Raw genomic sequence first — 27,762 nt, 5'->3', positions numbered from 1 at the left:
TTTAGCACTGTAATTTCTGGTCCTTCCTCTGATCAACAAACATCTAAAAGTATTTAAAATACCCCAGCAATCTTCACCCCATGGCTGTTATTAGATTCTACCATGTATGTTTTTTTAAAGTTCTTGGTAAGCTGATATGTTTTGAAGTAAGTTTATTTTTAAGCTGGTATCTCTAATAATTAGTTTTTAAAGATACATTTTATTTTTAGTTATGTGTATTCGTGGGGGAAATAATGTATATGCACATGTGAGTTTAATGCCCATAGAGCCCCGAGAAGGGTACCAAGTCCTTTGGAGTCAGAGCTACAGGCAGTTGTGAGCCTTCATGTGGGTGCTGGGATCTGAATTTGAGTCCTCTGGAAGAGTAGTAAGCATTCTTCACTGCTGAACCATCTTTCCAGCCCCATCTGAACTCTCTTTTCTTGATTCCTATTTCCTTTGCACGTTATCTACTTCTAACTCTTTATTGCTGTCTCTGTGCTTGGTAAGCTACGATTTCTCATCGGAGCTCAAGATTCCCATAACCACCTGCCTACAGATGTTTTCATTCATGTGGCATCTGAAAGCTCACAAGCCTTGGGGAACACCCTCCTCCCTTGTTGGTTCTCTGTCAATGAATAGTCTATCCACATGTAAGATTCTCAACTTATTCTCTGTCTCATACTTTCCCAGCTGTCTACAGTGGGCACATGCGGCTTTAAATACGGTCTCTAGGATGTAGGAATAGAAGGACAGCCTAAGACTGTGCTGGAAATGCAATTTACTGGGCCCAAGTTCACCCCTATGAACTCGTATCTGCAGGGTTATGGCCCAGAACTCTGCACTGAGCCTTGGCAGGTGACTCTGAGATGACTCAGTCTTAAGGACCCTTGTCCTGGCAGAATCTCCATTCTGAGTTCAGAAACTTACCTACTGCTCTTCCACTGGTGACCAAAACTTCTCATAACATATGGAAATCCTCTCTACCAATATCAAGGCTTTTTGCTTTACAATTTTAATTAACCATGTTGCATTAACTCTGTAAGTGTATTAATATAAATTTTAATATTACCATACCAACCTCATTTGGTTAGCACATGCCTGATAATCTTCCCCACCTATTTTCTTTTAACATATCGTTTACAAAAACCAATTATTTTCACAACCATCTTTCCCAGTCTCATTTTCTTTTATGTTTTCCTTGATCTTTTTCTTTTTCAGATTGTCTGGCAATAACTGCAATGTAAAGCATGGTCCTATCATATAATGAAGATTAGCATTTTACCAAAAGTCACTCTGACTATCTTATTGTGTGCTTTCCTTTCGCATGTGTGGAGGACAGTGATCCACACTGGCTGTTTCCCTCAATCATGATCTACTTTATCATGAATGTGTGTGTGTGTGTGTCTGTGTGTGTGTGTCTGTGTGTGTGCACATGCATGCACGCATACACACATATGTGGTTGAACATGGAGAGTGGGTGTACAACTGTATGTAGGTTTTGTGTAGGTGCTACTGTTCAATTCCTATGGGAAAAAAACAATTAATATCATTTCCTGGGTTAAGGATGACCTTCACCATGTGATCCTCCTGCCTTAGCCTATTGAGTGCTAGAGTTACAGGTGTTCCATATCACACCAGGCATGAAGTGCTTGGAGGCCAGAGGTCAACATTGGGTGTTTGTCTAGATTGTTCTCTCCTGCTCTCCCATGACATCTGGGGCTCATCAATTTGGCTAGAATGGCCAGTCAGCGGCCTCCAGATCTCCTGCTGTATTCAGCACTCCTCAGTTGTGGGGTTATAGCTTTTATCATGGTTGCTGGGATTCTGACACAGGAATTCACATTTGAGTGCAAGCACTTTGCCCACAGGTACATCTCCCCTCCACTCGTTTTTAACTTTACAAAGGAAGGTAATTGAGACAGAGGTAAAAGTAGACACTTGTCACTCACCCGTTCTCAGCAGCACTCACAACATAGGGCTGTTTGGAGAAGTCTCTTGCTCTTGCCAAACACGTCACTGAAGCCGAATGACCAAAAAGAAGTTCTTTAGCTGAAATCTGAAAATGTTGAAAGTGGGGTTTTTAACAACGCTAAGCTTCCAGGAATAATAACAATAAATGATAACATATCTGCATATTCTAATTAGGAATTTTTTGTGCTAAGATGTTTTATGTGTGCAAGTTTCAGGTAAGCTGATACACAGCACATCAAAATCCACAGACTAGGGAAGCCAGAGATTCGGTTATGTTTGGGTTTGATCATGAAACTTAGATAACTAGCAGACTACTTCCTTGACATTTCAGTTCTGAATACATATAAGTCATTGTGGGTGTTTCTCATGTCCAGAAATCCCCCATGACCCTAGCCTGTGGGGGCAAGGATTTCATGTGGCACGTGATACTGAATGCATGTAACTCCAGCACTTGACAGGCTAAGGCAGGAGAATCTCATGCTGGAAGTCATCCCCATCCCAAGAATGACATTCATTGGTTCTCCCAGACAAACTGAAAAGTAGCATCCTCACAGAAATCTATGCCCATTTGTAACAGTTTTGCTCAGGATCATTAAAAATGGGAATGGGAACACACCCTAGCTACCCCACAGTAGAAGATAAACTACAGAACTGTAGGCAAACAATGAGATATTAGCTGACTCTGAAAAGAAATGAGCAGCTAAGCTGAACAGACAGGTAGAGATCTGTGTGTATTGCTTAGGTAGAAGAAGCCACCCTGGAAAGTCCACTGCTGTATGACTCCAACTCTATGACCTTTGAGTCAAGATAGAATGAAGGAAGTAAAACACTAGTGCTCATCAAGGGTTCTGGAAAGCAGGAGACCCTAGGGCATAAAGGACTTCTAGAACAATGAAATGATTCTGTTTCACATGACAAACTGTGGACAATAGGCAATGGGACAATGTGGGCAAATGTCAGTTCACATAAGCCCATTGAATATCCATCCAGGAGCACTAAGAAAGAATTAACTATAGTATGAGTCAGTAATCTTGTAAGGTTTCAATTCACTGTTTGCCCAGAATACTACTTCAGGGTGGCATTGTGTCATGGTTAGTATTAGTCATTAACTTGACACAAACCTAGAGTCACCTGGAAAGAGGGAACCTCATCTGAAGACTTGTGTCAATCAGGTTGGCCTGTAGAGTGAGTCTGAAGAGTATTTTTTGATTGATGATTGAGGTAGTAGGGCCCAACCCACTGTGGATGGTACTGTTCCTAGGTAGTTAGGTCTGTGCTATGTGAGAAAGCAGGTAGCAAGCCATGGGGAGCAATCTAGTTGACACTGTTCCTCCATAGCCTCTGATTGAGTTCCTGCCCCAACTTTCCCCAAAAATGAACTGTGACCTGGAAGTATAAGCTAAATAATCAATTTCCTCCAAGTTGTCTTTTGTCATGTTATTTATCACAGCAACAGAATCCCACTAGGACATATTGTGATGGTGGTGGACCTTGTGTGAGGGATGAGGAACCCTATACCTTCTAGTCAGGTACCTTCAGTAGATGAGACCTTGTCTTGATGCTGAATTCTACTTGAGCTGCCAACTTTAAACTACAAATTCAGATTCTCACAAGGACTCTTACCTGCTGAGCCATCTCTCATCCCTGTGTTTTCTACTCTATAGTTTTGATTTTCAGACCCTTTTTTCACAAAATTGGAATGTATCTTTTATTTCAGACATGAGATGACAAAAGAGTAAACACGTAGGGCTGCACTTTCAAAATGTTTATAAGAAAGTGACACATTGACATTATAAATAAGCATTTGACTGGTTTTCTTGTGTAGAAAAGTTCATTTTATTGTTTTAGAGGAAGCAAGTCAAGTTAGGTATTTTAAAAATTCAGTAGTTTTTTTTTAAATATGATTTCTGCCCACAGAGAACTTATAGAGATATCACATATTTTTTCTCTTGTTTCCCATTATTAGTCTCAAGTACATTGACGGATACACTAGACATAAAATGAAACATTGGTGAACAGTATATATGTTGAGCTAGATTTGAACTATGGTGCTTACACTGCATCTAAGATGGGAGATGTCCTTCAACAGAGGAATGGATACAGAAAATGTGGTACATTTACACAGTGGAGTATTACTCGCAATTAAAAACAGTAAATTCATGAAATTCTTAGGCAAATGGATGGAACTAGAAAATATCATCCTGAGTGAGGTAACCCAATAACAAAAGAATATACATGGTATACACTCACTGATAAGTGGATATTAGCTCAAAAGCTAATACCCAAGATACAACTTACAGACCACATGAAGCTCAAGAAGAAGAAAGACCAAAGTGTGGGTGCTTTGGTCCTTCTTAGAAGGAGTAACAAAATGCTCACAGGAGCAAATACAGAGGCAATGTGTGGAGCAGAGACTGGAGGAGGGACCATCCAGAGACTTGCCCAATCCCAGGTGCAATCACCAAATGCAAACACTATTGTGGATGTCAGGAAGTGCATGCTGACAGGAGCCTAATATAGCTGTCTCATGAGAGGCTGTGTCAGACATATACAGAGGAGAATGCTCACAGCTAACCATTGAACTGATCACAGGGTCCCCAATGGAGGAGTTAGAGAGAAGACTGAAGGAGCTGAAAGGGTTTTTAGCCCCATGGGGAGAGCAACAATACCAACCATCCAGAGCTCCCAGGGTCTAAAACACCAGCCTGGGAGCACTTAGGGAGGGATCCATGGCTCCAGCTGTATATGTAGGCGAGGATGGCCTTGTCAGGCATAGGTGGGAGAGGAGCTCTTTGGTCTCATGAAGGCTGGATGTCCCAGTGTGGGGGAACTTGAGGGTGGGGAGGTGGGAGTGGTTGGATGGGTGAGGACAACCCTCATAGAAGTAGGAGGGTGGATGGAATAAGGGGTTTCTGGGGTGGGAATGGGGAAGGGGGATAACATCTGAAATGTGGAATTCAAATTTCTTAAGCTTATAGTGAACTGTAGATTGCTCAACAGGCACTTCAACCAGAAAATAATAAAATAAAAAGATGTTCAAAGATTAGCAAGAGATTTTTACACCATTTAGGAGACTGAGTTTAAATGATAATGGAGAACATACATTTTTGCATTTATATGACCACTGTTTTTGAAGTGTATCTCCTGCAGTGCTCCCCACCCCCTCCAAAAGGGTTCCTAAACATTAAGCTGCTCTGTTCTGCACCTCTTGGCACTCCTACAGTAGAAGTGGTTCATTGACAGGAGGCGTTAATTAATTACACTATAAAATAGAATTACAATTAATTGTTAATTTCGGTTTAAAAGTGACAGACTTTAAAGGCTAAAAATAGTTTTGATCTTTAAAAGGCTTCTTAATGAGGGCAGTACACTTTAAGTACATCATTAGTTTAATTGTTCAAATTGGGTCTAGAGACTGCTAGAGTTAAGCAAATATCTATTCCGATATGTTAAATGTTTATGACTTGGGACAGAAACAATTAATTGCTAATCGATGGGTCCAATACTAGGTGAGGCCAGGTTCTGGAGTCAGAGGACGACAACAGTAAATTGAATGTAGAGGTTTTGATGTGGTCTGTAAAAAAGCAGAGCAGAGACTCCAAAGAACAGCAAGAAGGCTAACCCATCAGAACTGTCCAGATAATGAAGATATTACTCATTTAGCTAATAGTGGCTTTCAGGAGCGCCTTTTGTTTCTATTAATGGGCCGTTATTCTTTAGAACTATACTTAAACATCTATAGCTCATTTACTCGCACATATAATTCAGAATAGAAAATAGTAAAACTCGGTACAGCTTAAAGAGTGATAATACTTAGCTAGCAGCTAAGATTATTAACACTATCCATAATTTCCACATAACGTCTTGATCTGTTCCATAATGAACAGGTTTCCTACCATCCTGCAAGGCTTCTACCATTACTGTAGGTCTGAGAAACAGAGTGGACTCTTTCAATACCTGTGACTTTACACACCTGCAGTTCAGACGAGAGACTCCAGAGGCAGAGCTGACCCTCCTGACTTCCAGTCACTATGGTTTGCTGGTCATCTGTGATCATGATAGCCGTGATGCTGTGGGGAGGAGCTGTTCTTCCCCAGAGGGCTACAGCCTGCAGGGCACCCCTCATGTTGGACAAATCCCAGATACAGAGAAACTGAGAAAAAAAATTACATGGTTATCTTCCTTAAAATTGGAGGAACCAGCATCTGTAATTTCAGCAATGGAAAGCTGAGGAAGGTGTTATGGCACAAGTTCAAGATTGGCTTCAGCTATATAGTAAGTTCCAGATCAACTGTATTTGAGTATCTGTGATGGAAGACACTGTGGTCATTTCTTGCAAAGCCACATACATATTTGCTCCATGACCCAGCCATTCCATTCTATGCCTTATTCAACAGGAAAAAAATATGTGTTTATAGGAGATTACTATGTGTACAACCTTACTCACAACAGCTAAAAGCTGTAAACAAGTCAAATGCCAATGAATAGATAACCAGATAAACAAGCAGAGACATATCTACACATTGTGATACTATTCCTCAACCAAATAAATGACTCATTGACCCACACTACATAAATCCCCAAACAATTACTTGAAAATATCAAATACCTTAAAGAGCAATGCTGCATGCTCCTCTGGGTTAAAGACTAGACTGTTCATATTAATACATAGAAACGAAAGGCAGAGAACAGGACGGTGAAGCCCTGCAGACAGAAAGAAGCAACAGGAGGGGGTGAGGATCCATGGGAAACATGGAGAGATCTTTTTTTCTAACTTAAGATTTGTTTTATTTGTAATTAAATGTATGTATGCATATCTGTGCACATGAGTGCTGTGTCTCTGAGGCCAGAGCAGGGTACTGAATTCCTTGGAGCAAAAATTACAAGTGGGTGAGACAGAGATCGTCGCCCACGACCTGTCGTCCTCGGAACCAGGTTGATTCTGCCATCAAGAAGACGGTTGAAGTTCATTACCATCAGCTGAAAATTGAAGAGGAGCCAGAAGTGACTCCGCAGGAGACTGACACAGCTGCCAGCTCCCCTGCCTCCCCCTACGGTCGACCCCTAGACTTCCACGCCCTCCAGAAGGGTTCCTGGTATGCCTGGCTTTGCCCTCGTTTCTCTTGCTAGAGAGCTTGGCCTCTTGATCACCCCAACAAAAATTGGCTTTTTCCTAAACCAAGGCCTCCCTTGATATGGCCGCTAACATTGGGGAGCCTTCCTTTATGACAATATTATACCCCAAACGGACAAATGGTTGGTAACTTGAACATTTACAAGGGACTAGGATGGCTGTGAGTTAGCCCAATGACGGGATTATTGTAGGTCCACTTCCCAGGGGCCCACCCAATGCAGCCGAAAAGGAGTGTGCGGTGCTGGAAGTGGGTGCGCCTACATGGCCTAAGACAGGGCTCTCACCCTCCTTTCATCCACCTCGGGGTCCCTTGACGTTGCCAATCATTGACAGCCTAAAGCCTCCGACCATCGATGTGACTCGTCTCACATCAATGTTTTGGGGTTGTGAACTTGTCTAAGACCCCCCATAATTAGACATCCAAATTCAAAACTCACATAGTTGGGATTAATCCTAAGACGCCTTCTCTAACTAAACAGAGAAGGGGGAGATGCCAGAAGCCAGGACCCTTGCCCTTACCCTCACCCCCTACCTTTCCCCACCTGCACAATGTCCCCTGAAGCTTGGTAACTGCAAGATCCTGCTTGGCAACTGCAGATAGACTCAAAGCAGTGTACCATATCTTCTGAAGAATAGCATGGAGACCATAACTCAAGCAGTGTACCATATCTTCTGAAGAATAGCAGATAGATCATAATTCAAGGCAGTGTACCATATAGACCATGACATGTTTCAAGGCACAGGCCAAGAAGATTCTGTACTTTTCCACCACCTGGCCCCTCTTACTCCTTCCCCTTGTAAAACATGCTATAAAAAAGCATTTCATGTTCAAAAAAAATTAAATAAAAAAAAAGAAAAAAAATTACAAGTGGTTGTGAACTGTCTGAAGGCAGAGTTGGGAACTGAACTCTGCTCCTCTCTCTGAAAGAGCAGTGTGGCATATTAAACTGATGAATAATCTCTGAGGCACCCAAATGTTGTTGACAGCTTTGAGGGTGGTGAACATGTTCGTTGTCTGAACTCTGGTAGTGGGTTTATAAGTGTGTACATATAACAAAACTTATACGTTAATGTATATATTACTACATATTTATTAAAGTATTTTGCATGATCATTATAGTTCATTAAAGTTGGATTTTGTTTTCTTTGGGGGAGCATTCTGGAAGATATTATAATAAACCAAGTCTGAACAGAATTCTTAAGGAATCATAACTACTATTCAACTACTAAGTACACCATTTATTAGGAATGGGTAATAAAATACAGGAAACAATATTTGTCCAAAACTTAATATTTTTAAGTTACATTTCCTCTAATATCCTCAACACATAGAACACAAACAATGTACTTCATTTATAAATATTTGTAATATAATGTATCTTAAATGGTCCTTGATCAACCAAGAAAACATAATAACAATTAGATATTATCAAGGCTCAATAACAAGGAAGACTTATATAACCAGGACTGACAAATTTAGGATTCCCTACTAGATGGAATATTATATTAAATGCATATACTTAAAGAGAAAATAATGGAAAAATGAGTTAAATATATTAATAGTAAAATTTTATGTATAAGAACAACTAGATAGGCACAAATAATTCAGAAGAAATCAATATAGAGAAAACTATAATGATGATGATAATGGTAATAATTTATGAATCAAACACAGTTATTTGAAAAATGTTATACAAAATAATTTTGGGGAAAGAAGAAATTAAGTCAGATAGAAGATACAACTAAGGTTAATTGTTTAGGTTAATAAATTACCTTATATAAAAGTCATAGAAAGTTCAGTAAAATAATTTTCAAAAAAGATATTAAATTCTGAACTGGATATTAAATTCTAATATGGGTATATGAATCACCTGCAATCATTGATAGAATTAACTGTCTGAAATATATACATATAATTTCTCCTACAATGTTACCAGACTAATGAATACATGTTGATGTATGAAAACATACAGGATCAGCATACATAATTTATATTTTAAAATGTGTTTTATTTTTAATCATGAGTGTGTGTGTGTGTGTGTGTGTATCTGTGTCTATGTGTGTCTTGTGTGGGTATGTGCATATGAGTGCAGTGTTTGTAGAGTCCAGAAGAGGGCATCAATCTCCTGCAGATGAGTCATAGGAGTCTATGAGCTGTGTGACATAGGTGCTGGGAACCAAATTCTGATTCTCTAGAAGAATATGACCTATTCAACTGCTGAGCATATCCAGCCCCTATACATTGTCTTAAATAAAATGGCAGCCCATTTTACAGCTCACGGGTTAGAAGAACTGCACTTGAGACAGAAGTAATGGAAAACTGAAGACTCATTGGGACATCCAATTATTTTCAATCAAATTTTTAAAAGAGACTCTGTAAAGTTGCAATGTTTCTGTCAATATGTAAGAGGATATATATCAGGATGCCATTTGAGGCATCTTATATATCTTGGGTAATCACTGATCAAGGAAAACGTTTAAGGACTGCGGTCCAGGGTCATCAGGGTCATCAGGGTCATGCGTATGTGAGACAATGGCTTATCTACTCAGTTCTAATAAATCAAACTTTATTGTTTGGGTTCAAACTTTTTATGTGCATCCCACAGCAATCTAATTATAGACAGTCTATATAAACTATAAAGACTTTTCCCATTCTGTTTCAAATAATGAAGTCAAGACAAGTTTAAAACCTTTGGGATACAGATTTACAAACCACCATTTAACACTTCTTAGCTTACAATGATCATATCTCTAATGTGAATGCCTAGTAATATCTGGAGATATTTGAAACCGCTATGGGCTCATATTTATCCTTTAATGAATTCTAAATCTGAGCTACTTAATATAGTTGAAACACATACTTCTGTTATAGAATAACAAACAAACAAAAAGAACAAAACAATCTCCGACAGGATATTACAGACTTTAAAAAGGGTAAATAAAATTGCCTTCTTTCCCATCTGTATTCACAGTAACAAGTATACCTTAGAGTTTAGCATTATGCAACATAACTTACATGAATAATGTAATCACTATCATATGACATGATCAGTATAGATACTGAACAAGCATGCAAACAAGCAAATCCACACAAAACCTCATAGTCTTAAGTGACTGTCAAATAACTTCCTCTCGAATACTTGACTGTTACTGACCCAGATACCACAGCTTATCTTTCTCAGGGAGGTCTCCAGAATGGTCATAGCTGGTGGACAGAATACTCCTGGAAATGACTAACCCCAAAGTTACTGAGTTGCACACACACACACACACACACAGACACACATCACTGACACCACTGTTTTCACAAAGAGGCTTTAACATGTAGAAAGTGTGCTGAACACTTGAGAGCATGTGTTAGCATCAATCATGTATAGAAACATCTGACATTGTATCAATCTTTCTTTTGGAGTTAGCTCCAGTCTTCAATAGCCACAGTTCATATACATATAGGCATATGTGGATAGACATACAATTGTGTCATTTCTCAATGGAAAAAGCTTTAAGGGAAAACTGTTTTAGTCCAGGCACTAAAGATAAGTCTCAGTGGATAAGAAGGCTTGTTGCTTTTTACAGGACCCATACCTCACAATTCTAAGCACCTCCACTGTGGCTCACCACATCCTTAATCCAGTTCCAAGGGATATAATGCCCTCTTCTGACCTCAGCAGGCACCAGGTATGCACACACAACACACAAATACAGGTAAAACAATCATGCATATGAAATAAAATAAATAAATCTAAGAATATTTTAGATTTAATAGTTAAAGGCCTATTATAATGCTGAATTTGATATAATTTAATTAGGTCTAAAGACAAATACAATATATATGAAGTAAAAACAGTATTCTATTTTACTTCTAAAATTACATAGTTAAGCATGTAAGTCAGGTAGCTCATTTTTGACATGATGTTTATGTGTTTTCTGTGCTTAGTAAGCTGAACCTGCTCACTTTTCTAGTTTCAGCATTTTCATTTCGTGAAGAAGAGAAGATCGAGAGACTGGTCCTTGAAAATGGTTTTGAACCATTCAAGTCCTGAGTTGTGACTATTTTTACTTTCTATGAAAAGTTCTGTAAGGAGAATACTGGTAGTCATCCAGGAGAATGGACCTCATTCCCTGCCACTAACAGACTACAGAACTTCAGAGAAATCTAGAAGGCCTAGCCACAGAAAGAGGGAAAATAAATAAATAAATAAATAAATAAATAAATAAATAAATAAGAAACCAGCTCCATCCCATCAGGCTGAAAGGAGCGTGAGGCCGGGAGTCCCTGGGTCCTCCCTTTCCCCCTTTACGCATATTGCTCCTGTTTGGAAATCTGCCCCACATCTTCTGTATTTTCTCCTGTCATTTGCTGGGAATGAGAAACCACCCATTCAGGGAGCAAGGTTTCACTTTCTTTGTCAACCACGTCTACCACTGCTTCAGCCCTGTGCACCGAGATCATCATGACTCTGCTTTTTTGAGCATTTCTTTTTAATGCCCTTAAGCAGTAGGAGCAGTTTAGTGTCCAGTATTAGCCTATCAGATGACTCCTGCAGATGGAGGCACACCTATCTTTACAGTCAGATCACAGAACTGCTCTGCGGATTCCAGTGATAGATCTCTCCTCTGATAAACTTGAAGAACGGCTTCCCAGCAGTGTGCCTGCCACACAGCACTCAGGAAAGGTGGAGACAAGGTTGGGGAAAAAATCAAAACTCTCTAGCCTGTATATTCAAATGATGTAAAGCACTAACTAGAGTAAAACATGACCAGTGCAACAACAATTTAAAAACATAGAGGGCTCAAGCCATTGCAGAGTTTGGGAAGATGTGTCTGCCCCTAAGAATCCAGCCTTCTGGTCACACGGTTATGCTGTCAGCTGAGGACAGCTGCAGGAACTCTCAGCATGTGCTCAGATTGACTTTAAGACACGTTGAAAGGTTTACATAGCAGTGCTCAGCTTATTCTAACAATGGGTGCCTCCCAGGCACTTTGCAAAGCTGGTCTCTGCCATCAAGCAGGAAACACCTAGGAAACTGTGAGTCACTGCCCTGCCCTCACCCTAACACCTTGCCTGGCATTCGCTAAATATTTCTCATTCTTTAGTTGAGAACCTACTCTTTAATAGCTGAGCCATCTCTCCAGCCCAGCTACATAGTTCTTAAGTATTGATATTCAATCTAGACAGTGGGGAAGAGACTTTAAGATGTAGTAGTTGAGAACTAGAAAGATGACTTAGTGGTTAAGTGTACTTGCCCTTGTCCAAAGGACTCATTTTTGGTTCCTTGAATGCAAGTTGGTCAGCTCACAAACACCTGTACTATGAGTTCCAGGGGATCTGACTCTCTGTTCCAGCCTCTGTGTACCAGCACACGTATGTGATCATACACACATATACACACACACATATGCGTGCACACATACTCACACTTGCACACATACATATGCACATGTGCTCACACATACACACACGTGTGCACACACAAAAGTAACAGATTAAATTATGGAGGTAAACTCTCATCATGTTAATGAAGAAGTACAGCAAAAGTGATATCTCTTCTCTAGGAAAGAGCTTTCTTGGTCTGGGAGAGTACACTCAGAGGAAAGTGATCACTCCAGGCCCTCCACCTATATCTCACCAAAAAGAACAGACATATTGGGTGTATATGTAGGACATCATCATCTCTATCATTTTCAATGAAAACTTGCTTTCTTGAGAAAGAAAAAGAAGCATCTCAGTATCTTCCTCTTCTATCTCAGGGGTGGGGAACTAACCTTGGAGCCTTGTTTTTCTCGTCCATAAAATTGGAAAAAATTACCTTTGAGAATTGACACTAGGTTAATCATTTCTATACAGAATACTCATTGTCTGCCTCACTTATAATTGGTTCTCAGTATGTCTACAGAATGAGTGACAAAGGCAACTATGATATTCTCTATGGCTGGAGGATGTATCATAGCTGGCTCACAACAGTGTTGCCAGTAGAAGAGTCCTGTGTTTACTTTCGGCTCTACCATTGATTTCTAAGAGGCATTGTGGATAAATCCAGGAAATTTGGCTATGATAGCATCCAATTCATTATGATTAACTTTAAATTCTATGATGGCATGCTAATCAACTACTGAGGAGAAAAATTACGCCTGCAATAATGAAATAAAACAAAATAAAATCACAAGCTAACCAGTTAGAAGTGAATTTCAGATAAATGACTTTTTTTCATGAAAGTATTGTTTTCTAGTATTGTGAAAATATTGTTATTCTTGTTGCTGTGATAAAACATCCTAACCAAAAGCAAGTTATGGAAGAAAATAATCAATTTGCCTTACAATTCCAGGTTACAGTTCATCATTGAGGGGAAGTCAAGGCCGTAGTCAAAAACAAAGGGAAACCAATGTACCCTTACTGTCTGCTGCCTGCTTCTTCTTGTCTAACTTTCTCCTATCTCATATACCTCAGGATGCCTACCTAGAGAATGATGTCACCCACAGTGGATCAGGCCCTTCTTAATCAATTAATGATCCAGACAATCCCCTACATACATGCCCATAGACCAGCCTGATCTAGAAAGTTTCTCAGCCGAAGCTTTTCAGGCAATTCTAGGTTGTGGCAAGTTGACTTTTAAAGTCGACCACTACTTTGATTTATTTAAAACCCTGAAAATGCTAACACTAAAAAATTATTACTACTCTTTAGGTAGAACATGCTTAGAAAATATTTATTGCTTCCTTAAAGATGAAATATAACTCTGTTGCCTAAGTCTCTGGGGGCCTCTGGTAATCCTGAGCTAAAGACAACTGTGTTGGAGGTAACAAGCACCTCTCCCATTTTTACAGATGAGAAAATCAAACTTCTGGAAAGCTAGCCACTTAGTCAAGGTAACCCAGGTAAAGAGCAGCTAAGCCAGAACCAAACCAAGTCTCCTAGCAAACTGTACAGAATGCACAGAACCCAGACTTTATCAGAAAGTCTTACTGATCAACTCAGGACAATTCCTTTGTGAAAGACAGACAGACAGACAGACAGACAGACAGACAGACAGACAGACAGGCTAAGCCAAGCAACAGGACCCTTTATTTAGTACAACCTTCATACAGCATCCACTGCTCTTAAAGTTGGACTATCCCCCAACTTTTTCTCTATAAACACAGTGCCAGGCAGTCCCAAAGTATGACACAATTACAGCTGTCCTCCTTTGACTGTTATCATCTTCCCTCATAATTTGTTCTCACCTTTCTGATCTACCTGAGACCAACATAGTGATTAGCATGATGGACATCTGGTTCTGCTATTGGTGTCTACTGGACCCTGGGGTTGCTAACTTAATCATAAATAGTTTTGTTTGGGGACACACCCAGACTCACAAACAGACCAGTCTAGACCCTTTGGCTGAGGACAGACAAGAAAAAGAAATTACCAAAGAAAGTCCTGTGGCACAAGGTATGAATTTTCATAATAGCCTCCTGAGCAAGGGAAAACACCTGTGAGGAAAGACTGCATCAGTGATGACGTTAGCTGGAGTCTCAGGTCTGACCAGTGTGGCTTCAGGGAGTGCCTCTGCTAAGTGAAGAGGAACAACACTGCATCCCTCTAAACCCACAGCCACAGGAAGGGACTAGCATGAATCACTTCAAGAGTTGCTTTTTAAGTTATAAAAAGAAATAGCTTGGTCAGCCTTAAGCCAGAGGAAGTTTTCTTTTCTTTTCTTTTCTTTTTTTTTGTTTTTTGTTTTTTTCATGACAGGGTTTCTTTCTGTAGCTCTGGCTGTCCTGGAACTCACTCTGTAGACCAGGCTGGCCTTGAACTAAGAAATCCTCCTGCCTCTGCCTCCCAAGTGCTGGGATTAAAGGCGTGTGCCACCACTGCATGGCACACTTATTACTCTTAAGATAGCATCTCTTTATGTTGCACACATCACATTTGAACTCATAGTTCTACTCTGTCATCCCAAATGTTAAATGTACAGATGTGTACCACCATACATCTCCGAGAGTCTCAATTTAATACAAGATAATCTATAATAAAAATAAAATAAACATAACCCAAGGAAAAGAATTAAAGCAAGCATGTAAATGAATGAAGAGAAACTGCTCCCTATAATCTAGGAAGATGTATAAAGGAAGAGTCAAGCTCAACACAAAAGAGGTATTACCACCACCGCCCGGCGAATTGCACTCTTTAAATGGATCTGATTCACAAGAATAATAAAAGTAGATATGAAGCTAATAATTTTTTTCTAGTTTCAATCATCACCCCCCTCCTTGTGATGGATAACTGAATAAAATAGTAGTTGTTAGCGCAAGTGTGAAACTCCAGGAATCCAGTAAGGCCATGTTATTTGTACAGTTTGGAACTGAACAACTGTTTGAGTGGCTTCCTTTATCTATCAGTGAGATGTTTTTATTTGTGAGTTAATTATATTATGGCAATTATCTTAAAAACATCATTCTGGTTATTGTGCACACATTGCCTTTTTAAACCTCAAAAGAACAGAAATGTGTAACAGGAAGAAGTAGGCTGGTACTGTCACACAACTAGCTGGTTGATGGCAAAGTCCAGTTTCATTCTGGGAAATGAGGCGAAGCAAACTAAAGAAAGCAACAGAAAGACGGAGCATCTACACAGCCCTGTCATCTGACTAGGCCCTGCCATGTCACAACAACCTTAACCACAGAGGGCATGAAGCAACCTGGACCTGTGGGAACCTGAGATCGCCTGTGTACTTGGCTTGGTCCCCACAGAAGTGTGTCTTCCAAAACCTACCTTCTTACAGAGGTTTCCAAGCAAAAGATTTCTTGAATATTAGATAAGGCAAAACAACAGTAATAAATGAATTTACTGAGTTGATGTCCAAGGCAAATAAGAATAACACACACATGCGCGCCCACACACACACACACACACACACACACACACAAATTCCTGTGTTCTACCCTCAGAAGAAGCAGCAGGATCCTGTTTTCTACTCTTAGAAGCATAACTACTTCCAAATTAACCCTTATCCAGCATTAAAGCCAAGCTCTTTGCCAATACAAGTAAATGATTAGCTGCCACTTAGAAAACGTTAAGACATAATAAAAGCAATTTACAGCAAGCCTGTAACCAACATCAACTTAAATGGAGAGAACCTGAAAAGTCATTCCTGTAAGATCAGGAAGAAGACAAGGTAACCCACTCTCTCCATACTTGTCCAGTGTAATACTTGCAGTCTTAACTAGATCGACAAGACAGCAGAAGAGATCAAGGGAACACAAAAAACGAAGTCAGAATATCCTCATTTGCAGATGATTTGATAGTGTAATAAGTCATCCTAAAACTCCTACATCTGATAAATGTTTTCAGCGAAGTAGCTGAAATTAATACACAAAAAAGATAGTCTTCTTGTATACAAATGGTAAACAGATTAAGAAACAACCTTTCCCAATAGTCTCAAAATTTAAAATATCATGGGGTAACTAAAACCAAGCCAAGGAAAGACATATACAATCAAACTTGAAGACATTAAAGAAAGAAACTGAAGACGATGTCAGAAGATGGAGAACGACCCCCCACGGTTAGGTTCTGTGAGATTCCCATGTGTGTAGCCATGTGTGCCTCTGCATCTCTGCATGTTTCTTGTGCTTTTTCTTTGGCTCCTTTGCTTGTTTTGCTGATTTGTACTTTTCTAATCTTTTATTTCATTATTATTCCTTAGATCTCTGTTTGTTTATTTTTAAGGAGCGATAGAAAGGGTATGAATTGGATGGGAGAATCTGAGAGGAGTAGAGAGACGTGAAGCTGGAATCAAAATAGTCTGAAAAAAAATGTTCTTAATAAAACACGTCAAAAACAAAAAACCCATATGGCCCCTGCAAACTGGAAAATCTTTTTTTTTAAAATTAGTAATGTTTTAGGAAGACATTCCTTTATTTCCTTAGTAGGTAACAACAATGCTAAAATTACTCAGAGATCACGGTAGGAACTAAGCAGATAATGCACATTAATTTCTGCAGCTACAATACTCATGACGCAGACCATATGATAAAGCAACGCATCCAAGGAGTAGCCCCCAAGTGTTGGACAGCTGAAAATCCAGTGTCCTTCCCAGGTCTAGCTGCACGTCCTCATGCAGTGCCTCCACACTCCACCTGCCGCTTGTTAAGCTGTGTAGCCACAGCACTAACAAAACTAAACAGCCAAGTGTGTTTCATGCAGTTATTGTTAGAGAGATGGGTGTTAGCGTGGGAAAAGAAACTCGAGAAGCTCAAGGGAGCCTTTTGTGAGTGGCAAACTATTTCACATCTATTCAGTCTGCGAACAACTCAAGAGAACTATAGTCCCCACATTTAAAACCTCGGGGTTAGGCCTTAAAAGGCATTTTATTTTCTTCAGGGATTGGGGTTGTTGTTGTTGTGCTGTTTTGTTTTAGACTGTGCTACACTTAACTATCCAAATATTTATACTGAAGGCCATTTTTAAACTTAAAACCATCTAGCCTGCTTTAGTCCATTTTTAAACAATCTATTTCATTATTTTTTAATTATGTATGTGGGGGGTGGGGGGAGGATACACACATGAGTGCAGTGCCCACAGAAGCCAGAAGAGGGCGTCAAATCTCCTGAAGTTAAAGTTACAGAGGAACTGCAAGCCAATGGATGTGGATGTGGGTGCTGGAACCAAACCTAGGTCCTCAAGAAGAGCAGCAAATGCTCTCAACCCCTAAGCCTTGTCTCAAGCCCTATGTTCATTCTTAATTAAATCAAACAAATACTTATTGAGGGCTAAACATATACAATTGTTGGGCTGGGCTGCAGAGAATGAGGAAAAAGGAAGAATAAACTCTCTGTTCTCAGTGTCTTTACTACTGAGTCACCTTGTGGTTAACTTTAAACATGCACTTGTGTTGTTGGCAAAGCAGTTGTTTTTGTGCCTGTGAATTCTACAAACCTACTTCAGCGTTGAGTCACATGTTTTTTCTCATATCTGAGAACAAGACAGAAAACAACTTGCCTAGTATATTTGCTTAAGTAAACACATGGAAAATAGTAAACTGATCTGTGTAAGAGTAAATCTGCTTCCTATTTGGCAATGGGATCTCCTCCTCTGACATGTTCCTGCCCATCATCAAAGTGGGGATTTCAATGCTGCTCCTCTCAATTCCACAACTCTGTGTGAAATGAACTGTCATTTATATTAAAAAAAATAAATACATTGCATTACATAAGCGTATCCTTGGGAATCATCAATGTCCCCAGAATTGTGGCATTGTATATGCTGGTTTTATTTTTGAAAATGCCCAATAAACTGGCATCCATGGACACACATGTTCATTGTGTCCTACTGGACATGTGACTGCAATGCACTGAAACAGTGAGGTTCTATTCTTCAGCATTCATTTCAGCCTAGTTTCTTGACAATGTTTCTCATAACTCAGGCTGGCCTTCAACTATCTATATAGCTGATGATGACCTTGATCTTCTGATTCTCCTGCCTCCACCTCCCAGGTGCTGGGATTTGTAAGTAATCTTTAGCTACTGTGCTAAGTTTCCTCTGCCTCTTTAAAACCCCACTGCAAGGGCTGAAGGGATGGCTCAGAGGTTGGAACAGGTACTGTTTTTGTGGAGGATCTAAGTTCAACTCCTAGCACCTACCTCAAACAGCTCATAGAATCTAGTTAATTATAATTACAGACTGGAATTTAGTTCCTGACGATCCGATGCCCTCTTCTGGACTCTCTGGGAACCATCACTTTCATGACTATACCTATAAACACATACTTTAAAAAGTAAAAGTAAATGTGTTGAAATTCTACCAACACAAAGGATATCCCACGTACTCTACTACCATTCGTTTAATTGTTAATGTCGTTTAACAAACAAAGCGAAGTCCGTTACCACATGAGCCTCCTCTTGCCACTTTAATACTCCCCAGTCTTGCCTTACTCTATTTTTCTAAGTGTGCTATGCTAGTCTCCTACAATAACTTCCTTGTTTTTATACCAAGTTTCACTTTCTGCTACCTCAATGCCTGCTTTATTAATCCTTACATTTTCTCTCCAACTGGCCTCTCTTCTCTCTCTGCCCTCTCCCCTTACCTAAACTTGTTTGCATTTGTTTCAAAATACTTACTGAATACCCTCAGCATGCAGGGGAGTTTGCTGCACTGTAGGGATTTCCATGAGAGAGACTAAGACCCTCACAAACCATCAACAGTATGCCTGTGTCTGAGGAGTAGGTGCCCTACATCCTTCTGGGATGTCAGGCGCCATGTGTAAGCAAACACAGGAGCCTGTGGGGAAACAAATATGGCATGGGGACTGGGGTGGGGCTGGGAGTGGGGTGAGGGACATCCACAGGAGGATAACAGCGAGGTCCAAAGCCCAAATCATACATATCTGCTGAGAATCATTTCCACCTTGTCTGGCTGTAACAAAGTCTGCACTTCCACCATTGGGGCTAGCTCAGGCTGATAAAGCACAGGCTATCCACCTTCTAGAAATCACAGCAGTAGCTAAGGAGCAGTGTGGCATCAGCAGGCATGAGCACCTGCAGGTGGGGCTCACACTGACCCAGGCAGGCATTTTCCTGAAGTTGTTGGGAGCTAATCTCTCTGTCCTGGCTCTTCCTGACAAATAGATTTTCCCAAGGTTCAGTTGTCTCTTAGCCTTGACTCTTGCACCACATTTTTTTCTCCCAGTTGCACACAAGCCAGTAATGAACGTGAGTCTACTGCCATTGAGTCTGCCTCTTCCTCCTCCTGAGAAGGCAGAGAGCAGTGGCCTACCAATAGGGGAGCAGGTCTGTTTAAAGATGTCTGCACCTGTGATTTTGGTACTTTTTGTCAGTGAGGTGGCCAGGACTACACTGTATGGAAGCCAATGTTTCTCATCCTTCCTAATGCTGCAATCCTTTAATACAGTCCCTCATGTTGTTGTAAGTCCCCAACCATAAAATTATTTTAGTTACTACTTCATAATGTTGCTACTGTTATGAATCATAATGTAAATATCTGTGTTTTCCAATGGTCTTAGAACACCCCTTCTAAGGGGTTGTGACCCACAGGTTGAGAACCTTTGCTTTAAGACCATTTCTTGTATTTCATGTTTCCACCAACAGAAGCCCAGGATGCTTGCAGGAGGGTGAGCAGTATAAGGATACAGGACTCAAGGATTATAACACAAAGGAACCTTGTCCTACTTAAATCCTTGATGTGTGTAAATTTGAGTCGGGGGTCCATTTGTATTTGCTTGCCTGTGGAAGCCAGAGGACATCGTCAGCTGTCATTTCTAAGGTGTCATAGACCTTTTTCCTTGAGACCAGGTCTCTTGCTGACACAGAGCTCACTGACAGGCTAATTTGGCTGAGGGTCTAACTCCAGCCTTCTTTCTGCCTGTCTCTGACTCCCTAGAGCTCCCCCCTCGTGTGTGTGTGTGTGTGTGTGTGTGTGTGTGTGTGTGTGTACATACATATGAAGTCTGTTTGTGAGCGTTGGCTCTCACATTCCACCAGGCCAGAACTGGAGATTGAACTCAGACTCTCTGTCTTGGCAGCAAGTACTTTTACCCATCCCTTCTTATTCTTTGGGATTTCTTCATAAATCAGACAACTCATTTCCTTTTTGGATTCTTTATGTTATCACTTTATGACATGGAATTTCCTTGGCCTTGACTCTTCTCATGTCTCCTTCTTTGAGAATATATCCAAATTTCACCTGGCTTCCCCTCCCCTTCTCAGTCATAAGGAAACCTTACAGATCCCACTTACACATGCTTACTAAATGCCAGCTACTGCTTCAACACTGGTCTGGGCATCTACCACCTTCCCTATTTCATCTGCATACCTGCCATTTAGTAATTATCTGCGGGGAAAGAGGCTTGACAAAGCTGAATTCCGTGGTGAGAAATAATTATATGCTATGTCTGTCTGACCTCAAAGCCCATCCCACTTCTCAAGGAGATTGAGAGTGGGTGTTAGAATAGCATTATCTCTTGTTTAAAGTCCACATGAGCAAACCTAAGACAGGTTAACAACACAAAACAAATACAACTTGAGCTCAGCCACAGGGTGACCGAGGTTCAAGCTACTCTTTAGTCTGAGGGTGAATCTACCAAGAGATTTTTGTGTTTAACCTACAGATGCAATTGTTTCATGCACACAGAGTCAAAGGTATGGTCTTTCAAAGTACCGGGACTAAACAAAAAACAGGAGAAAATCTGCTGAAGTGACTAGGCATCTACGATCTCGAAACTCTGAGATGATGTCCACACAGGGCATGCCTTCCAGTTAGGAGTCCCCAGCATGACTGCATCCAGACCCAGGATTGTTGCTTTCTAACCTTCCCCAGCCTCTTTCTATTCCAAAGCAGTCCCTGGCTAGGAAGACCGACTCCTTTGCTCTGCTCTGCTAGGTTCCTTCTGACTACAGAAGTCACTCTAGCATCAGCCACAAACTCTGTCCCCAGGGCATAAATAAATGCTCAACTCCTACAGTTCATGGGCCAATGAGGGCCTAAGAGGCCTTGAATCGATCCAACCCATTTTAACTAGCAAGAAACTACCTAGTAATATCTCGTTTGTATTTCTTGGAGGAGGGACACCAGAAACCCTTATTTCATTCTCCACAATAATCGGAGGGCACGAAGCTAGGGCAGCACCATCTCCCAGCTGCTGATTACATCAAAGGCTTGAAGCACAAATTCAATTTTATGATGTTAATCTCGGCCTGCCACTCAGAAATTTTCTCTGAGGAACGTGATTTTTTTCTCTGGATTTCATTTTAAGAATGATTTTTTTTTCATCCTCAATCAATAAAGATATGTTTTCATCAAAAGACTCTATCTTGGCAGAATTCAATTGGCTACCTCAATCCCTTTTGGTGACATGGTATTAATTAAAATAGTTTATGTTGCACCTCAGCTGGCAAAAGAGGCTGTGAAAAACAGCAGCTACTCAGAACACATGTTCTATACACGGTAACATGGAGGCCAGAAAATAATTTGCTCCTTCTCCAGGTGACAGGCATTAGCAATTCAGGGGTCATTCTGACTTGTTTTTTTTTTCCACTGGGAGGAAAAAAAATTAAAATAAAAATTTTAAAAAGGCTGAAGCTCTCCCTGTCAAGAGTTTTTGTCAATAGAAAATGGATGTATAGGTAAATGGAGTTTTCCAAATCCTGCCCTTCTGGGACCACAGGACAAACGATCAATCACCTCTGCATCCAGGGCAAGGCAAGGCTGCTTAGAATCACGCTTTGTTTCTCTTAAGCTAAATAAATAAATGGAAAGATGAGAAGAACACAGCAATTAAGAAAGTCCCTTGTTAACTCTAAAAAAATGATTATAATTGTATATACTATGTTTCTTAAAAGCAGGCGTAGAGCATTATTCAAGGTTTCTCTCAGCTGCAAGAAGAGAACACTACAAAGTATATCACAAAAAGTAAAGATATTTGGATTCTATAGTCATGTATAAAGTGGGAGTTGATTCGCCCCAATGCACCCTTATGAAGTACCTGATTCTGTGGTCTACCACAGTGAGAGGAAGCACTCCACTGCCCTGAGATACCTACAGATCATGGAACCTGTGTATCCTGAAGGAGTAGGACTACTGCCTGGTTTCCAAAAGAGACATGGGATGTTGGACACAGAGTGAACTTGCTCTGCCTATATGGAGAGTAAGGAGGATTGTCAGGGGAGGGGGCCAAGTCAAATACTGAAATAATGGGCTGGGAATCTATATCCAGAGTTGAGAGAAAATATGGACCAATCTAATAAAATAGTTGATAACTAAACTAGCCCTACCTTCCTAGTCCTGAACTCATTCACCTGTTGTAATTCTTGATAGCCTAAGGCCCTTCATCTGAAAGTGCTCAGAGAAAACTGTTAGGGAGGATGCTTTCTTTGGTATTAAAATAAAAAAAAATGGATCAAATTAAGAAAACTCTGTCCAGCCAGACTAGATAATTAGTGAGGTCTAGTCTCAGTGAGAAACTCTGCCTCAAAATGTAAGACAGGGGAAGAAAAATAAAAGACACCTGATGTGCACACGCATGTATGCGCAACTGTATGATGCCTGAATATATGTATAACATAGAGTCTCAGAAATGCTACAAAAGAGGAGGGGGGAAAAGGGGAGGAGAGGGAGGAAGAGGAGCCGCTGGAGATGTGGCTCAGTTAGTAAAGTGTTTATTTGTCATGCAAACACAGAGATCTGAGTTTGGCTTCCAGAACCCACTTTGAAAAAGCTGGGAATGGCAGCATGCTTATATTCCCAGTGCTGAAGAGGTAGAGACAGGCGGATTCCTGCACCTGTCTGGCCAGCCAGCCTAGTCTTATTAGCAAGCTCCAGATTCAGTGAGAGAAAAGTGAAAGGCAATCAGGGAAGACAGCTGATGCTGATGTCTCGCCTCCACACAGGCACCTGTGTACACACGCACACACTTGCAAGTGCACAAGTCCACTACATGCACAAAGTGATGCTTCCAGGAGATTAGCGTCACCTTCGGTCTGTTCCAATGAAGACTCTTGGGGTTTCCCACTGGGTGGAACCGCTTAGGATGAGTTCCAGAATCAAAATGTAGGAACATTTATGCTTAAGCTAAGGAGTGTGACTGAACCTCAACTTGATTCTGTCTGGACCTTATGTATATCATCAGCACAATAAACAAATGTTGGAGTTAATTGACTTATCAAAAAAAAAAAAGGGAATGGATTCCCCCAACCCCAACCCCCGCCCTCCACCCCCCAAAAATAATCCTCTCCTAATTTCTTATGCCAGATAGTCATGGTTTGATGTGAATGGAGACCTGGCCTGCTTTAGGATTTCAGTAAGCAACATGGCTAGTCTGGACCCTGTAGAACTATTTTCTGTACAATGAACAAAATCTAAAGTAATTAAATTCCTTTTTCTGTCTAGTCGTGATACCTACACAGTATGTAGACTTTTTCCACACTTTGCAGAGCACTGTAAAAAGAACTCTTTGAATTCATGTCCATAAGAGACAGAAAGGGGTGATTCTAGGTGTTCACTTATTCAGCCAACTTGCACAATGTTTGGGAGAGAGCTCATGTATACTCATTAGAATTGAAAGGAAAAGACTTCTGTATTTAAAAATGATTTTGAAAGCTAACAATACCAAGAAGAAATCAAGTTGGTAAGATTCTATAAGAGTTTCTTTTCAAAATGTTCAGTTAGCATTTGGTGCTCCAAAATAATAAATCTATCCCCAATACCTCTTCCATAAGATTTTTTTCTAACATTCACTCAAATAGCTCAGAAGGAAGCCGTAAGTGGCGTTTGAACTAGAGATACCATCAGGCTCACACAGGAATGCAGATTGTTTTTCTGATAAGAGAACATGTGCAGAGCTGGTGGACTTTCGTCCCATTTCAGACTAAAGGCACACACACCATGGCTAAAGCACGGCCTACAGTGTTTGGAGAACAAGGACAGTAGCAATAGTAGGAAATATAACTTTAGACTTTATTTCAAATTATACCAGCTAATACGTTCTTGGTCTGCTTTTAAAATATATTTTTACATGTATGTATATGTGTATGTATGTATCCCATGGATATATGAATGCCCCTGAAGGCCTGAAGAGAGTGTGGGATGTCCTTGGATCAAATGCTCTCAATCATAAGAAAAAGAACATTTAAAAATTATTCCCATTTGTTGAATGACTATTTATTGCAGGCCCTGTACTGTTCATGCTATGCATCCCTTCAATACTCTGCACAACATCCTAGAGTATTAACCACTCTAGACAGGAGGAAATGAGACTCGTAGAGCAAAAATAATTTGTCTAAGATCCCATCAGTCCTAAACCTCATGCCCTAAGTCAGCTGCCAAGATGCCCAGCAAGCCAGAACACTTTGTGGAACAAGAGGAAAGTCCACAGTCCAAATTCTGCAGAACAATGCTCCCCAGAACTAGACATAAGTATCAGCATGTTAAGAAGAGTTCAAATATTCTTCCTAATACGTCCACATCCTGAAAATTAAGAGAAAATGCACACACACACACACACACACACACTCACACATTAAGGTCTTTTGGGACTCAGTGGACTCAAGATTGAGCTGTAACTAGAATTTAGAACACAGTTCAATTCTTTCCACCAGGTTTCCACTGTAACCTCCGGCCTCTGTTTCTGCCCAGTAGAGAACAGGGTCCAGATATCTTCAAAGTGGGGAAAAAACCCACTACATTTAAAAAGTGATTCAGAGAAGCCCCACATACAATGAGCTGGCAGAGTAGTTGCAGGGGCTGTCACTGTGAGTGATTGTAAGGAACATTATCATTATTATTATCATTATTATTATCACTATTATTATTATTTAACAGAAATAAGCAAGTTGTCAAGCTGTTGGGATATCTGAAAGCAGCAGCCTAAAAACCCTGGAATGTCCCATAGCAACATAGTCAAGGTACCTCAAAATATCTCAGAATTTAAGCATACTCTTTCTCCGTGAGACTGAGAGACTATATACATGAGACTGCCAGATTTCTCATGTCCTGCCTTGGTTAGAGACAGTGGAAGTTCCTGTACATGTGGTGAAGCCTGGCAGCTGACAGTATCTTGAGAAAGAAGTCCCAATTTACAAATATCTATCCCCTCAAAGAAGTAGCGATATTGGACCCAACCCACAGAAGATCAACTTCTGTGGTTTTTAAAATCATCTTCCTTTTAGAGTGTCACAGGAAGGACCACTTCCCTTCCCCTTTAGTGTATTCTTGAATACACTTTTGAGGGCGGTTAGTACTGAAGGAACTAAAGGAAATGAAGGAAATGATGGAGAGAGGGGGAAAAAGAAGAAGGAGGAAGAGGAGGAGGAAGGAGAGGAGGAGGAGGAGATGGAGGGGGAGAAGGAGGAGGAGGAGGAGAAGGAGAAGGAGAAGGAGAAGGAGAAGGAGAAGGAGAAGGAGAAGGAGAAGGAGAAGGAGAAGGAGAAGGAGAAGGAGAAGAAGTCCAAATATCCATAGTACTTGCTAGTGAAAGAGCTTACTTTTCTCTTCCAGGGTTCTTGAGATTCCTAGAGAGTAGAAGGAGGGGCTCACCTCCTTGCAGGGGAGCTACCAACAGCTGATGATTTCAGGGCCAGGAACTGGCAGTTTTAAGGGTGTGTCCCTGTTTGATGGACCATGCTTCAGTGGAGGGCTCTAACGCATGTTATATGGGAGGCGCAAATCGGATTCTGTGGATTATTTAAAAAGAAAACAAAAACCAACTTGATGTTGGGAAGGAGGAATGCCGTGGTATAAGTTGATTTGGGTGGAATTAAGGGACAGAGTGGAGGTGAATATGAATGATCTAAATACATTGTATGCATATACAAAATTTCCAAAGAATTAATAAAAATATTGTATAGGAAAAATACAACTTAAAGGTGGGGGACTGGGAGGGGGGAAGTTGGGAAGATAGAGAAAGCGAAAACCCTCTAGGTGCACAGGGACAGAGGCAGACAGAAAACAGAGATGGAAGATTCTGAGCATGTGCATCAGCTGAAAAATATTACCTCAAATTGGCCTAGCGTCCAATAGCTGACCTTGAACTCCTGGGACAGACGACCTCCAGAAGGAGGAAGAAAGAGTTTAAGGCAGAGCCGGGCTCGGTGCAGACCTTTGTTAACTGTACACAAATGAGCTGGAAGGAACGATCCTGCTGGACTGGAATCACTGCCCTAGAGGGAGTCTTGCTAGCAAGTCACCTTATCCAGTTTTCTTAGAACAGGCATCCCCCTGCCCTTTATGCTTCAGCCTCTCCCCAGTCCAAACTTACAAGAGTATGGTCTTGCTTGAACAGATCTTCTTGGTTGTCTTGGTTGTCTACAGGTGGGAGCAGGAGCTTTCCTCAGCCCTGTGTTGGCAGCAGCCTTCAGCTGTCACAGCTAGCAAGAGCTCACCTCCACCGGGTCCTTTCTACTGCTGTGGAGCTCGTTGTAAAGTCCGAGAAACTCTCTCCACTGGTCTCCCAAAGCATCCGGGCGCAGTTTCCCAGCAGAACCCAAAGTGGGGACACTACATGCAGCTGTCTGCAGCCCACCCCCACGGATGTTCAGATTCTCAGAGAGGGAGGAGCTGGGCGCCTTCCCGGAGCTGAACCAAACCCACAGGTGACCGGGCTGGGCTCAGAGACCTCAGGTCGGATCCGCCTCCACCGGCCTCTGCCTGCCCCGCCCAGAAGGGAGCCGACCCAGCAGGCTCTGGTCCCGCCTGCTTCCCACCGCCCTCCTGTTGTGGGCTTGCCAGCATCTGACCAGGGCAAATCCTTCCAGGGACTCTGCAGCCAGAGCAAAGGGCCCAGGTGCCAGAGCATTAAGAACTTTGATTAGGGGTGAGAGACTCCCTGTGAACCTGGAGAGCTGGCTTGCACTGTTGAGACTGCTAAGAGGACTAAGAAAAAGCTCAGGCAGTAAAATGCTCACCTCACAAGTATCAGGCCCTGAAGCCAGTAACAATGTCTGACTTGGAGGCCTGTGAACTTTAAATACCAGTTCTGGGGAGGGGCAGACAGGCCAATCCCTGAGACCAGCAGCCTGGCTAAATCCCTGTGTTCCAGGCTATGAGGAACCTTGTCTCAAAATACAAGGTGGATGGCTCCTGAGGAACATTACCTCAGGTTGTTGTCTAGTTTACACACACACACACACACACACAAAGAAAGAGAGAGAGAGAGGGAGGGAGGGAAGGAGGGAGGGAGAGAGAGAGA

General features: G+C 41.1%; 1 protein-coding gene across 1 annotated transcript in view; it reads right to left on the bottom strand.

Annotated features, from left to right (window-relative positions):
• Wdr72 (WD repeat domain 72) overlaps positions 1 to 27,184 on the bottom strand; it is a 164,871-nt gene extending 137,687 nt beyond the window's left edge. Inside the window, exons 1-3 of the mRNA XM_028773615.1 lie at positions 26,833 to 27,184; positions 5,927 to 6,106; positions 1,932 to 2,038 (exon numbers count right to left, since the gene is read on the bottom strand). Of these exons, the coding sequence (XP_028629448.1) occupies positions 1,932 to 2,038; positions 5,927 to 6,079 (260 nt within the window). The 5' untranslated portion in view covers positions 6,080 to 6,106; positions 26,833 to 27,184. The remainder of the gene's footprint in view (positions 1 to 1,931; positions 2,039 to 5,926; positions 6,107 to 26,832) is intronic.
• Positions 27,185 to 27,762: the final 578 nt, after the last annotated feature.

The sequence above is a fragment of the Grammomys surdaster genome, unplaced genomic scaffold, assembly GCF_004785775.1.
Source record: "Grammomys surdaster isolate TR1022 unplaced genomic scaffold, NIH_TR_1.0 231, whole genome shotgun sequence".
NCBI lineage: Eukaryota > Metazoa > Chordata > Mammalia > Rodentia > Muridae > Grammomys > Grammomys surdaster.
The sequence above is the reverse complement of the archived record's forward strand: the minus strand, read 5'-3'. Positions and strand labels throughout refer to the sequence as shown.